The following is a 15,671-nucleotide window of genomic DNA, read 5'->3' as shown; positions in this document are numbered from 1 at the left end:
ACTGCCAGTTGGCACTGAGCAGTGATACTGTGAGGTATGTGGTCATGTAGCTCCCAGCACTGTATTTTTACGTAATAATTTATATAAGTGGTTTAACAATCTAGCCATCCTAGTGCTTCTCACCCATGATGTTCAAAGATAGATCATACATCTGAAGAAAAATCTTTTTTCACTATCCGAGGATGGCTTGTCTGACTTTAATAGAAACTGCTCAGTGGTGCCCCCCCCCCCCTTCAATTGGCGCCCAGGGCACGTGCCATACCTGAAATACCTTAGGTACGCCACTGGATACACTGCCTTTCACCAGGTTACCACGCTCAGGAATGATTGGACATACAACCGGCTGCACCACACCACACCACACAAAATAAATCATAATAACTAAAATAAAAATGATTTCCAAATTTCCAAAGCAAGATATCAGGTCTATGACTTGACCAAATCCCGTTAGGCCATAGCTTTTCATCTTTAGCGTGGAAGGAAAAGACGTCCAAGCGTTCGGAATCCTTGTCAATCCTTTTATTCCAAACGCGGCCAAACAAAGCTCACAAAAGGTACTGAAAACAGCCGATCAATCCAAGATCAAGTATATTTACCTATAATGACACACACAGACACACATGAAAGGCGCAATGATGTCACGACAAATCCAATGCTTTTGAGAATTCGAAAAACAATACCCAAAAAGGGTCTCACCTCGATTTGCGCATGCACACACACACACACACACACACACACACACACACACACACACACACACACACACACACACACACACACACGCCCCTCTTTCCTCTGCATCCATCTTGTCCTTCTTGCCCACATTCCTGCCCACACCGATTGTTTGGCCGAGTCTCTGTCTTGGCCTTCAACTCTGCAGTTGGTGTTTCCCCTTTCGCTCTCTGCTGTTCCTTTTGTCTTATTACATGAACAGCTGAGTTCTGTTAGTACACTCAACACACATCCGTTCAGTATACCGACTCCTATATGAGCCTCAACTATGTAAAAACCCAATTTTGGTAATCTTCATGTCTACATCGGTGATTACACTCTCAGTTTGGCATTCCTGAGGAGAGACGGGACGGGATACGGAACATCAGAGGACAGCCAAATCACCCTTGAACCTCAAAATCATAATCTCGCGAGGAATGTGCACAATTCTGAGCACGAGCTTCCATTTTGTCTGAATTATCAATATTCTACTGCCCTGAAAACGAGAGCGGCAAATTTGATTGGTCGAGATGGCATAAAATGGCATGATATTTTGCACAAGCACTGCTACTCTGAAGGTTTTTGTAAGTGCCAACTATGCGATTTGTCTTCTACCGCATTCAATTATATAATTAAATTGAAGTAAAATAAAAGTTTTATCGGCTTTAAATATTTTTTTTGAAAAAAAACATTTCTTTCCGAAGTTTACTGCCGATGATGCACCGTCTTTTACATCACCTTAGTTGAAAAGAAGGAAGTCTTTCAATGTTTGAACATGTCTTTTGAACACTGTTTGAACAAAAGTTTGAATATGTCTTTCAATCCCGACAAATCTCACACTCTTACGATGCTCTCCCCTCTGGGCTGGTGCTCCTGCTCACAACTTGCTCGTCTTCACGCTGTTGAAACCAAAGCATTCAGAATCATTGGAATCTCCCGCGATGAAGCTACCTCCGAGGGCCTTTCACTCACTCACCGCAGGCAGGTTGGTGGTCTTTCTGTCTTCTACCGACTCCTCTCCGGCCTTGCTCCCCCAGCTCTCTCTGGGCTGTCCCTCTTCCCCCCCCCCCCCCCCTCCCCAAATATTCCTACAGGTCGCACAAGATCTGCCTGCAATCCTCTTCTGGTGAAACTGCCAAAATCAAGACTCTCTGCTCACCTTCACTCCTTCATTCCTTCATTCCTCTTTACTCCCGCCTCTGGGACAAACTCCCTCACTCTCTTCAATCCCACTCCTCCCTCCAAGTCTTCAAAACAGCTGTTCACCACCATCTCTTGTCTTCCCCCATCCAAAACCTTGATCTTTTCTACCCCCGCTAATTTCACCCCAAATCCACTTTTTTGAAATACCAACTTCTTTCCTGGAAGTCCTTGGTGTCTTTGTGTTTTATACTTCTCCCACGCCCTCCCCATTCCCACGCCTCCACCCTCCAAGCCCTCTCCCTCCCACACATCTCCCGATGTCCCTGCTCTCAAATGTTGTGTTTGTGTGCTTCCCCTTCTCTCCCCATCTTGTCTAACGCTCCCCTTTTTATATACCTTGTTTGTCTGTTTGATTTGTTTGTGTGATAAATGTTCGCTCTTTCACGAGCCTCGATTCTGTATGCAAAAAAAAAAAAAAAAAGGAACGCTCACATATGGCCTGATTATCACATCGAGCGTGAACATAGAAAACAAAGCATCGTGACCGGATATAGTACTGAGGTACAAAAATATTAAAAGACGGCATTGCTAATTGAGATGTACAAAAAGGTACAAGAGGTACAAAAAAAACCATGGTTTTTTGAGGTACAAAAACCAGGACCGAGGTACAAAAACCCAGGGTTTTTGGCCTCATCAACACAGAAATCAAGGAAATTACCAAATCTCAAAATTGATATCAATATTTCAAAATTGAGGTGAAAAGATCGTGGAAGCTGAAATTGTACCTTGTGATACCTGGAACAACGGGAATGGTAAAGAAGATCCTTATGGAGATCTTAAAAACCAATCCTGGGAATATTATTACAAACGAACTGCAGTTGGAATCTGCCTGAGGCTCAGCGACGATCTTGAAAAGAACAAGAAAACTTCACAAACTGGACCATGAATCATGATCCCTTACTGAAATAGAGGTGGATACTTCGAGACCTGGGACGACTCCGTTCCACCTTCTGAAATCCACATATGGAGAAACACCGGAGTATATATCGTATGATTAACAGCAAATGTCACAAATTAAGCACAGATGTAAAAGTTAATTAGTTTATCGTTTCCTTCCTGATGAATAAAAGGTAACTTTGCGTTATTAAAACTTTGCAGGCATTGTCACGCAGATCTGTGTGACAATGTCCAATAAGTTGAAGCAATGATATGGAATTGTGAAAAGGGTGTGATGCATCTTTTTTGAATTTAATTGCCAGTGGATGAAAATGTTCATGTTTCAAGTGGACGATAAAAAATAATGACATAAAATTAATGTTTCCCTCCCCTCCACAGCCCCTCCCCAACCCAGCCCACCCCGCCCCGCCCACAGCATGTTGACTCAGGACGATAACTTGTAGGTGTGATGACGATCTCCTCCTGGCAGATAAGCACTGGACATTGCTTTCCCTAAATCCCTGTAAATAGAAGAAGAGAAAAATATTTAGTGTCCCATCCATTCATCATTTCATCACATGTGGCGACAGATTGGAAAACGAAACAGCATTGAAAAAAAAAAGAGGAAAAATGTTTTTTTTTATCAAACCAGCTGGGTGAGCTTTTCTTGGCAGTGGTTTCAGGATGTATTTGACATTGGAAAGCTATGGAGCTATTGGCCTCATGGTGGTTACATTTTGCCTGCGGACTGGCCGCATCACCGTCTGTCCCCATATCCCAAAAAATACTTTTTTGTGGACTTTCAAGGCCAAAAAGGCCAACAGCTATTATCTGCATGCAGCCGGGATGGTCTTTCACTCCACAATACGGAACTAATAAGGTGATGGTCACGGAGCAACACAGACATGATGACATGATGATGGTTCGCATCTCGGTGGTTATGGTTTCAAAGTCGATTCTTCTTTTTATGGACAAAATTCAGGATATATGGCACATCTTTGTTAGCTCTTTCACGAGCCTCGATTCAGTATACAAAAAAAAAAAAAAAAAATCCCATTGGATGTCCAATCAGCTCTTGGTTTTTTTAAGGACTTGCCGTGTCTACCCATCGCTTCGCTGACGGTTTAACATAAGACAGCATGTTGTACTTCACAAACATATTGCATGTCCATCTGCGAGTCTCAATAAGGATGGAAAATGAAGTGAAACACGCAAAAAAGATCTTTAAAAACACAGTTATTGTTGTTGTTGATTAGGCCCAGTGAAATCTGCCTGAACAAGCTTGCGGAATGCAGGTAGCCGACCAATCTCCGGAAAGCGACCCAGGGATTCCTCGCATCTAATGTTGGTTTCTTACCGTTGTGGAGCCAGGGCCACACAGTCCTCCATAATGTTTTTTTTATTGTGTGTGAGGCGGCCTGGCAGAGGATGCAGCTGACATTAGTGGTGTCGTCAAGTCCATGTTTGTTCTGTAAAAGTTGTGGAAGGTGTCCATAGCGGAGGCGTGAAAGATGAACATGATCAGACCTGGGGAGTAGTTTCTATGCATCATCGATGGGACTTTAGTACCCAGGATACTGTTTGGGCCCAGGTTATGGATTGCGTTTTTGGTGTCGTTGTTGATCGTTAGGGGGATGTTTTGTAGGAGGTCGTTGGAATGTATTTGTGGTGTAGTCTTAATGTGTCCAGGGGTCTGTGGGTGGTTGGGCATGTCGTGCCATGGGTGATTTGGGTTGGGACTTGCAGCTGCAAGGAACTGTGAACCTCTGATGTCCAAGTGGTCTTTTATTTTTATCATTTTTACCTTTGCGTAGGTGCTCGATGGGTGTTGTTAATGTGCAACCTGTGATGATGAGAAGGGCTTTGTTTTGTATGGTCTGCAGGGTGTTGAGATGTGTGTTTGATAGGCTGGAGGCCCAAGTTGAGCTGGCATAACCAATGATTGATCTCATGTACTGATTGTATATTGGTGATGTGGTTTCTTTGTGGTGTCCGAAGTCGGTGCCTGTGTGAGTGTGAGATCCCTAAATATATATATATATATATATATATATATACTTATTACCCTGCGCTCGCAAAGCGAAAAGCAGGGTTAGGCATTCGGTTACGTACGTGTCTTTATTTTAAAAATTCGGGATTTTCTCGGCAACCGTTGGTACGATTGACACAAAGTTTTACCAGAGGAGTGCCTCCGCCTGCATTTTTATTATTATTCATAATTATGACGTCATAGGTCACGTGGTACGGACGCCATCTTGGAAAAACGTTACACCTCTATATCTACCAAACCGCTCATTGGAAAAAATTTAAACGTGGCTCATTGTAAAGAACTCCATATGGGGATTAAGTGTTCTTAACGATGACGTCATTGGTGCCGTAATTATGACGTCGTAATTCGACAGGGACAACACTTAGTCTGAACAGTTTGAAATTTATTGCACGTGATATATGCAACAATTACATTAAATAATATAAATTTATGATGTCATCGCTCACGTGGTCTGGCAGCCATATTGGATCAAAGGAAAAATAACGTTCAAAAACAGAAGAGTTGGCTCGCACCAAGTTGACCGTGCAGGGTAAGTATTCTGTGAATACCATCTAGTCAATGTTTGTTTTTATGGAGTTCACCTATCACAAGGTCTTAAGGTTACTCAAAGGGGGGGATACATAAAAGAAATTGTGGGAAGGGGAATTACTGCGAAAGGAGAATTACAGGGATACAATCTGCTCCAGTAGCCATTAATATGTCCAACCCTGGGCCGACTCTCCCAACTCCATGAGGCGTGATAATGACAGTAGATATATTAATGTACACAAGGGAGGGACAAGTTGGCAGATTGATTTTAATGATCAAGGGTGAAGTTTGCAGTGAAACACTTCACAAAGAGGTTGGCTTTATCAATGGCGGAGGAAAGGACCATTGAAAATGAAATGGATTTGTGATGTGATCTGAGAATGACCTGGATGTGTTTAAAGTTACGCCGATTATTTTTGTTTGGTGTGTATGGGATTGAGACGTTATTCAATGTGATGGGTGTTCCATCACTATGTTCCTTGGTGTAATTTGATAAAAGAGTAACTCTTCATTTTGAAGGGGCTACTTTTAGTCTGTTGATGGTGAGCCAGGTTTGTAGGGTGCTGAGGAACGGTTGAAGTTGTGCTGTAGCCGTGTTTATGTTGCTATGAGTAGAGGTGATGGTTATATCGTCCGCATACGAGGTCATTTGTATGTTCTCGGGTCGGTTGTGGAATGTCATGCATGAACAGTTTAAAGAGTGTGGGGAGAGACGACTGAGCCTTGAGGGACTCCATTCGGAAAGTATCATGTGCGTGATGATCCTTGTATAAATTACTTATATTTGTGAGGATTGATATGCCGTGTGGTCCAAGGTGTTCTAAATGTAAATTGAAGATGTTGTCAGGGCCGGTAGCCTGCGAGTTTTTGATGTTTTTGTTGTTTGTGCGGGAGCGAATGGTGTGATGGTCTTGTCGAGTCGGGAGCTGAGTTTGCCTCTTGTAATACATCTTTCCTCTTTTCTGGGTCCGATGTGACTTGTATTTGTGTAATGGTCGATGAGGATGTTAGGATGTTGTTTTTCTGATTGTGTGTTATCTGTGGTAGTTATGGCTGAATGTGAGGGTGTTATGCCGCTTTTGGAGTTATTGATGCTGTTTATGGTTTTGTACAAGTGTTTGGTATTCGTTGAGTGGTTTAGTGTTTGTAGAAAGGAGTGCCAGTTTTATGTTGTTTTTTTTTCAGGAGTATTTTGTTGTTGGTTTCTGTGTTTAGTGTTTGAATCATTTCTACTATGTCTGGTGCTTTGGGTTGTGTTTTAGATTGTCTCGTTGTTTGATGAGGTGTGTGTTTTCTAGCGAGTAGTTGGGGTTATATTTTTTGATATTGTACTTTGGAATGTATTTGGTAGCGGTGGTTGTGATTATCATATTGAACTGTTTGATGTGGATGTCGATGTTAGTGATGTTGTTACTGTTGAGTTGTTGGAATTTTTGTTCAGTGTCGTCCTCAAAGTTGTCCCACATTGCTTTTTTGTAATTGGTGAATGTTGTACACCGCTCCTTTCCTATGCCATCTCCAGGCATTGCAAATCGTCATTGCCGGGCACCAAAGGGGGCTCGGCAGTGACGCACGCTGAAAGAGAGTACTCAGTTTTCACTCTGGTTTCTTGCTTTCTTGCTTTCTTTCTTGTTTTCTTGGTTGTCCGGGCGATATCTCAGCCATCCTTTGAGCTAGGAAGCTGAAATTTCGGCACAGTAGTGAGCAAGTCCTTTGTCAAATACGGTATTTTTTGTTTTTTGAATAATCAATTAATTGAGGAGTTATTTAATTATTAGCGTTTAATTAAGTACTTATTTAATTAATTAAATTTCATTTCTCTTCTGACCATTATTAACTCAGGCACCTTTTGAGTTAGGAAGCTGATATTTGGACATGCCAATGACCAGGTGATTTGGCTGCAAAGAATATTTTTGATTTATTAATTAATCAATTAATCGATTAATTATTTAATTATTCGATTAATGACAAAAAAAATTTTTTTTTTAAAGTTACAGATTCTGATGAAATAGTGGTAGTTTATGTGTTCTCTGACCAAATTGATTAATAATTTAATTTTTTTATGATTATTGTACACCGCTCCTTTCCTATGCCATCTCCAGGCATTGCAAATCGTCATTGCCGGGCACCAAAGGGGGCTCGGCAGTGACGCACGCTGAAAGAGAGTACTCAGTTTTCACTCTGGTTTCTTGTTTGTTTGTTTTCTTTCTTGGTTGTCCGGACGATATCTCAGCCATCCTTTGAGCTAGGAAGCTGAAATTTCGGCACAGTAGTGAGCAAGTCCTTTGTCAAATACGGTATTTTTTGTTTTTTGAATAATCAATTAATTGAGGAGTTATTTAATTATTAGCGTTTAATTAAGTACTTATTTAATTAATTAAATTTCATTTATCTTCTGACCATTATTAACTCAGGCACCTTTTGAGTTAGGAAGCTGATATTTGGACATGCCAATGACCAGGTGATTTGGCTGCAAAGGATATTTTTGATTTATTAATTAATCAATTAATCGATTAATTATTTAATTATTCGATTAATGACAAAAAAAATTTTTTTTTTTAAGTTACAGATTCTGATGAAATAGTGGTAGTTTATGTGTTCTCTGACCAAATTGATTAATAATTTAATTTTTTTATGATTATTATTTATTTATTTTCATTATTAATCATTTATTTATTTTCTTTCTCATTTGGCCAATATCTCAGGCACCTTTTGAGCTGGGAAGCTAATATTTGGACATGAGTGACCAAGTGATGTGGCTATCAAGGATATTTTTGATTTATTGATTAATCATTTCATCTATTAAGTATTTATTGATTAATCGATTAATTATTTATTGAGTAATCAATTAATTATTTAATTTTTTATAAATGACTTATTTAATTAAATTTCTAAAAGATACATCTTCGGATGAAGCACTACTGGTTTAGTTATGCGATTAGCCAATTGATTATGAAAATATTTTGTGATAATCTTTTATTGATTTTAATTATACAATTAATCAATCAATTAGTGTACACCTCTCCCTCCCAATGCAGCCTCAATGAGCTGCACTGCGGTATTGCCGGGCGCCGGAGGCGCCCCGGCAATGCCGCGCTGCAGCATATTTAATTATTTGGCATGGGGCGGTGTACTTTGAATGTATGTGTACTTGTTATTTATTTATTTTCATTATTAATCATTTATTTATTTTCTTTCTCATTTGGCCAATATCTCAGGCACCTTTTGAGCTGGGAAGCTAATATTTGGACACGAGTGACCAAGTGATGTGGCTATCAAGGATATTTTTGGTTTATTGATTAATCATTTCATCTATTAATTATTTATTGATTAATCGATTAATTATTTATTGAGTAATCAATTAATTATTTAATTTTTTATAAATGACTTATTTAATTAAATTTCTAAAAGATACATCTTCGGATGAAGCACTACTGGTTTAGTTATGCGATTAGCCAATTGATTATGAAAATATTTTGTGATAATCTTTTATTGATTTTAATTATACAATTAATCAATCAATTAGTGTACACCTCTCCCTCCCAATGCAGCCTCAATGAGCTGCACTGCGGTATTGCCGGGCGCCAGAGGCGCCCCGGCAATGCCGCGCTGCAGCATATTTAATTATTTGGCATGGGGCGGTGTACTTTGAATGTATGTGTACTTGTTTTGTTTTTGTTTATGTTGAGGTCTATAAAGCCGTGTTTATGGTAATGATGATAGGTAAGTGATCTGAAGGAAGTTGTTGAACTATTCTCCACGTGGTTGTGGTGCAAAGTGATATGGAGAACAGAATGTTATGTCTGGTGATGAGTTATTGTAACCAGCTTGATGTGGTGGTTGTGTGTGTGTGTGTGTGTGTGTGTGTGTGTGTGTGTGTGTGTGTGTGTGTGTGTGTGTGTGTGTGTGTATTTTGCTTGGTCTAGATTGTATAAACAACGAATTTAGTTGTGTAACAATGGTTAGTCCTCTGGAGTTTGTTTGGTGATGTCTGTACCAGGCCTGTCTCTTTGGCAATGAAGTCCCCTCCGATGATGGTGTTTGGGAGAGAACAAAGGCTAATCTGTAGTTGTGGTGAGAAGTTGGTTGGTACAGTGCAGGATGTGTCTGTTTGTAAATGTAAATGTTTATGATGTTTGTGTGTTCTATTTTGTTACCAGTTTTAACATTGAAGTTTTAAGTTTGAGTGTAATGTCTGTTGGTAGAAGTGCTTTTGTGTATTGTGTGATATCTGTGCATCTAATACGTGACTTTCTAAATGACGTGTGAATACTAAATGAGGCATTTTGCACATGAGCTGTGGTATGTGTTTGTACTTTCTCCGTTTGACTTGATGGGCAATTGTAAACTGCCATTAGATACAAGCGTGAAATCTTATTTAAGATCGTCTTTAAAACTGGCCTGGTGTTGGCTTAGCGGTTAGGGTCCAGGCTTGGGATACCGAGGATCCTGGGTTCGAATCCCGGTCTATCGCTGAATTAACGCCAGGGGGGTTGACTCAGCCTGTCATCCTTCCGAGGTCGGCAAAATGAGTACCAGCTTGCTGGGATGAATGATCCGGTGTGTACCCCGGTTTAGAATAGGTACACCATATCCCTGCGCATCGTAAGAGGCGATTAAGGGTTGGCGTCAGGAAGGACATCCGGCCATAAAAACATTGCCTCAAACAGGGAACCATGATTGTCATGGGGCCCGCAAGGCTAACCGCCGCCCTAGCAGGGAAAATGGCCTTAAAACGGTCATTCTTTTAAACATAATTTTCATAAACCTCTGGTGTGTATTCTGTGCCGAGGCCTCCACCTCTGGTGTGTATTCTGTGCCGAGGCCTCCACCTCTGGTGTGTATTCTGTGCCGAGGCCTCCACCTCTGGTGTGTATTCTGTGCCGAGGCCTCCACCTCTGGTGTGTATTCTGTGCCGAGGCCTCCACCTCTGGTGTGTATTCTGTGCCGAGGCCTCCACCTCCGGTTTGTATTCTGTGCCGAGGCCTCCACCTCTGGAGTGTATTCTGTCATGAGGCCGCCACCTCTGGAGTGTATTCTGTGATTAGGCCTCCACCTCTGGAGTGTATTCTGTAATGAGGCCTCCACCTCTGGAGTGTATTCTGTGATGAGGCCTCCACCTCTGGAGTGTATTCTGTGATGAGACCTCCACCTCTGGAGTGTATTCTGTGATGAGGCCTCCACCTCTGCAGTGTATTCTGTGATGAGGCCTCCACCTCTGGAGTGTATTCTGTGATGAGGCCTCCACATCTGGAGTGTATTCTGTGATGAGGCCTCCACCTCCAGAGTGTATTCTGTGATGAGGCCTCCACCTCCAGTGTATTCTGTGATGAGGCCTCCTCCTCTGGAGTGTATTCTGTGATGACGCCTCCACATCTGGAGTGTATTCTGTGATGAGGCCTCCACCTCTGGAGTGTATTCTGTGATGAGGCCTCCACCTCTGGAGTGTACCCTGTGATGAGGCCTCCACCTCTGGTGTATTCTGTGATGAGGCCTCCACCTCTGGAGTGTATTCTGTGCTGAGGCCTCCACTGCTGTTGTGTGTCTGTGCTGAGGCCTCCACTGCTGTTGTGTATGTCTGTGCTGAGGCCTCCACTGCTGTTGTGTATGTCTGTGCTGAGGCCTCCACTGCTGTTGTGTATGTCTGTGCTGAGGCCTCCACTGCTGTTGTGTATGTCTGTGCTGAGGCCTCCACTGCTATTGTGTATGTCTGTGCTGAAGCTTCATCGACTTTTGAAAGTGTGTTGTCATTGTTTGGGCCTGAGCTAAAATTCACCTGTAAGGTGCAGCCACAGGTCAATGAATGAATGAATGATCGTTTTAAGGCCATTTTGCCACACTGGAGCGGGGGTTAGCCTTGCGGGACCATCTTGCGGGTCCATGACAATCATGGTTCCCTGTTTGAGGCAATGTTTTTTTAATGGCCGGATGCCCTTCCTGGCACCAACCCTTAGTCGCTTCTTACTAGGGATATGGTGTACCTATTCTAAATCGGGGTACACACCGTGATCATTCATCCCAGCAAGCTGGTACTCAATTTACCGACCTCGGAAGGATGACAGGCTGAGTCAACCCCCCTGGCGTTAATTCAGCGATCGACCAAGATTCGAACCCAGGATCCCAAGCCAGCACCCGAACCGCTAAGCCAACACCAGTCAATGTGTGTGTGTAATCTGATTTAGTTTACTGAGTGATACAAGCCAAATTAAACCATTCACCACACCTCTTAACCACTGTGTGACTTATTTATCTTATTTGCTTATGATTGGGCAATTTACTATGCAGATGGTTACTTTATAAACTAGATAGGAATATATAAATATTTACCATATACAACACTACAAACACTGAGACAGAGGTGTGTGGTGCTGGTAGTTTATGGTACAGTCCATGCTGAGCATTTCAAGGGATGTCTGCTCTATAGAACCTTTTATACCTTTCTTGCTTAGAAGTTAGAAGAGCCAACAAAATGACGGGGCTGTAAATGATGTGTGGCTCACCAACCGACACGATTTCGATGACCACAAGAACCTAAAGGACTTGTAGGCCTAAAGAACCACAAGACAAGAGTTGCGTCATGCTGGGAACTGCACTCGCACATCCGGGTTCCACTTCAATTTGGGCAACATCCTGTAATGGACACATGATCTCCACTCCATCATAGCTGGACTAAAGTCCTGGAACTCCCTACCAAGTAACATCACCCCAGGAACTGCAGCAGTTTTTAAGAGAAGACACCAAAATTTCCATCGGACAACTTAGGGATGGGAACTAAATGCTGTCTACATTGACACCTCAATATTCCACAATCCATAAAGAAATACAGGAAAAAAACTTTTAAAACATCGTTTTACTGTATGCTGATGATATAGCAATAGTATCAGAGACACGTAACTGAACCACCTTTAGAGGCCATTTTTCTCCACAGAACGGTGGTTGGCCTTTTTTTGTGCACCATGGTCCCCTTTTTGAAGCCATGTTTTACGGCCGGATGCCCTTCCTGCCACCAACCCTGTTAGTTGCCTCTTGCGACCCACAGGGAATTACCAGTGAACTGGTACTCAATTTGCCGACCTCGGAAGGATGACAGGTTGAGTCAACCCTCCTGGCATTATAGTCTAGTTGGTAGAGGGGGTTAGCGTGCACCCCTGGAAATCAATTTCTAATGGGCGTTTTCATATTGGAAAAAATGCGTAGAAAACGATTTGCTATGTTAAAAAGTTGTCCGTAAGTCCCACGTGCCATTTTTATGCAAATTAAGCCGCCATTATGGATAAATCTGTTATTCACCATATCTCCACCAATATTACAGATAACTGAAACAAGGTGTCTGGACCCATATTTTGAGGGTCAAAGATCATTATAAGACCAGTCTTGAAGTGACCACATGTGTCCTTGGCATGTTAACATGGAAATTAAGAGTGCCAGAATTATCGAAAATTTGAATTGACGCTCTATCTCGACCGAAATTTCAGTGTTCTCCACTATCACATGCTTCACTCATCATCGCTTTCATCAAAACTGTCAAAGTCAAATTCGTCCTCTTCTCCCTCCTCCTCACCATCATCCTCTTCCTCTACATGATCAATAGTGTCCAGGAGATCAACCAGTGACGTTGCTAGCACCGGGCCACATGACCACAATGGTTCCAACACTCCTTCGTCAGTCCTCATCCATCCCTGCCCCTGATCGTAGGGTTTAGGCTTTTCCAAAATGGGTACGTCAGCTCGTTTGTACTAGCAGATGCGGTGATTCACATGCTGGACATGCGGCTTCAAAGCGGACTGGCAGGGAGGAAGGTGAGCCAGGTCGATCTTAGACTTGGAAGTGTGTTTCTCATTCTCGCCAACCATCTTGCGGAGCAGCTTGGCTCGGACAACATCCACTGGAGAATCACGACTTTGGCCGTACATCAGGCAGGTGAATTGTTCCAACTGCTTCAGTACCAGAGGGTTTACGATCCAGTTATACCCGAGTTGCCGGAACGCCTTATGAAACCTGGGGTTCTTCTCTAGCTTTTTCAGGGGCCCCACCTTCCTTTTCCTTTTGAAGGCACTGGTGCAGTCCTCTCCGCTGAACACATAGTACACAAGAAGCGTGGCACAGTAGTCTTCTCCCAGAGATTCCGCGAGCTCGGAGAGGTTGACTAGTTGTCGATGTTTCCCTGATCCCGTATCCAGGTACACAGTCAGCTTGATGGCATGAGCGTGGTAGAGAAGAATCACGAAGATATCTGTGTCAGGGGTTCTGACCACAGCGTTCTTGTAACCAAGAGCAGCAGTGTGGTGGAAGTACAATACTACTCTCGTATCAGTCTCTTCCTGGTTGCTACAGAACAAGTGCCTGACAGTCACACAGAGAAGCATGTGTTTTGGTAACTTCCATTTTCCCTCTGACACTTCACAGCATATGTCTTGCCCGATGGAGAATACCAGGCGCTTCATCTTTTCGCTCGTCTCCATATCTTCCTTGCCGGACATAACCATGCTGAGGAACCGGACGAGGTCTGAAGGTAGAAGCTTATCAGAACTGAGCTCCATGTCGTCGGATGTTGGCGGCCATGGTAGGCTTTGGGACTCTCTGAAAGCCTGTAGAATATTACCACGAAGAAGGAGAGCGGAGTTTTGGTATTTGTCTGTGCTTCCGAGAGTGTAAGCTTGTGCAAGAGCATCAATAACAGAGATATTCGAACTGTACACGAGCCAGAATGAAATGGCATCAAATTTGGCATGATCGACCTTCATGAAGGAGACATGATCCTTGATTGGGTCATTCTGTAGGCGTTTCAGTCGTTTCTCAGAGCGATCATTCTCGTTCGCGTACCCATTCCGTTTCAGTTCTTCAATATATAGCAAGCGCAAGGAAGATAGCCATAGGACCTCATTCTGCTGGACGACATGAGTTTGGATGTGCTCCCGTACTGAGACGAGTGCCTTCTCATGGGCGGCTGGCATGTGAGCGTGTTCAGTATACTTTGGTTCTTTTGCTCTGTTAATCCCCGCACTCGTAGTTAGCGAATGATGTGTGGAAGGATATCAAGCATGATGGATGGTGTTTGGCCTCAACAACAAAGAGTTCTGTGCTTTTCACCAGTCGATGGAGTCGAAATAGACCCATTTTCTCGGCCCGTGATTCGATTTGCTCCCATGCATTTTCTTTGTTCTTCCAACATGAGAAGTTTTCAGCTCGCTCAGTTTTGCGATAAACACCTTTGATCTCTACTTTCTCACAGAAAATGCACTCTGGTGGGAAGACGGATCCATCGGAATGTTTACGGGGGAATGCAATAGTGAGTTTGATGCTTCTGGTTCGATCTCATCTCCCAGAAGATGCAGGTTGCCAGTAAAACGCTGATAACACTGACGGTGATACCCAGTACTTTCCAGGTCATCGGGGAGAGTTGCGGGGATCTGGTCGCACACTGATTGCATACGATAGGGGGACTCATGTGACTGGCGGAGACGTCGGTCCCGGATCCTATGAAGGTGCTGTAGTTTTTCACTTGCAGTTCCTTTGATTTTACTCAGGGTTGTAAAAGGGCCATGATCAGACATGGATAGTGTAGTGAAAATGTATCAAAGTTGAACCCAGGAGTGATGCCCACTTAAACCGCAGAGGGGCGTCTATAAGACCTCGGACATCCGCGACACTGAGCCACTCCTGTGACATTTTACTATGACATGTAGTCTTGAATGGTATGTACCCACACATATTCTAGGCTTGCTTGCATTGGCTAATATAATCGATCCTTCCTATATGATGCCAAGATCCTGATATCTATTGCATGATTGTATTTTACAGGATGATGCTAAAGATCTGATTGTGATTAAACCTACCTATGGGACAAAGTTGTGGACTTAGTTAATTTTCACAACATTTAATCACAATCAAGATCTACGGAAATGGCGGGACACAAGATGATCCATGTACGGACATTCAGCGCCGACCCACAAGCTGTGGATTCGGGCTCGGAGTTAACTCACTGGCTCAAGTCACCGGACAACCAGTTCAGAGCCCAGGATACCGTTCCCACTGCTGAAACGAAACTGGACGTGCTGCAGACTAAAGTGGACCACCACCACGTCTACAGGAGCATCGAACGATGTACGACGTACAATGCCGCTGTGGCAGAGCTAAAGCGAATTTACATTAAGAAACGGAGCGTGGTGTACACCAGGTATCTGCTCTCATCGCGGCGTCAACAGCCCACTGAGTCGATAGATCGCTTCGCCCAGGAGCTGCGACAACTACTTGCGGACAGTACTCAAGGGGTACGCACTCACGAGCAAGGCCAGGATGATCT

At 43.1% G+C, this 15,671-nt stretch overlaps 1 protein-coding gene across 1 annotated transcript in view; it reads right to left on the bottom strand.

The window, feature by feature from the left end:
* Window positions 1-503: 503 nt before the first annotated feature.
* The window catches only part of LOC137418128 (uncharacterized), a 103,528-nt gene continuing 88,360 nt past the window's right edge, over window positions 504-15,671 (bottom strand). Inside the window, exon 11 of the mRNA XM_078775341.1 lies at window positions 504-3,311. Within this exon, the coding sequence (XP_078631467.1) occupies window positions 3,304-3,311 (8 nt within the window). The 3' untranslated portion in view covers window positions 504-3,303. The remainder of the gene's footprint in view (window positions 3,312-15,671) is intronic.

Source organism: Myxine glutinosa, chromosome 4, assembly GCF_964187855.1.
Source record: "Myxine glutinosa chromosome 4, kmMyxGlut1.1, whole genome shotgun sequence".
In the NCBI taxonomy this organism is placed as follows: domain Eukaryota; kingdom Metazoa; phylum Chordata; class Myxini; order Myxiniformes; family Myxinidae; genus Myxine; species Myxine glutinosa.
The sequence above is the reverse complement of the archived record's forward strand: the minus strand, read 5'-3'. Positions and strand labels throughout refer to the sequence as shown.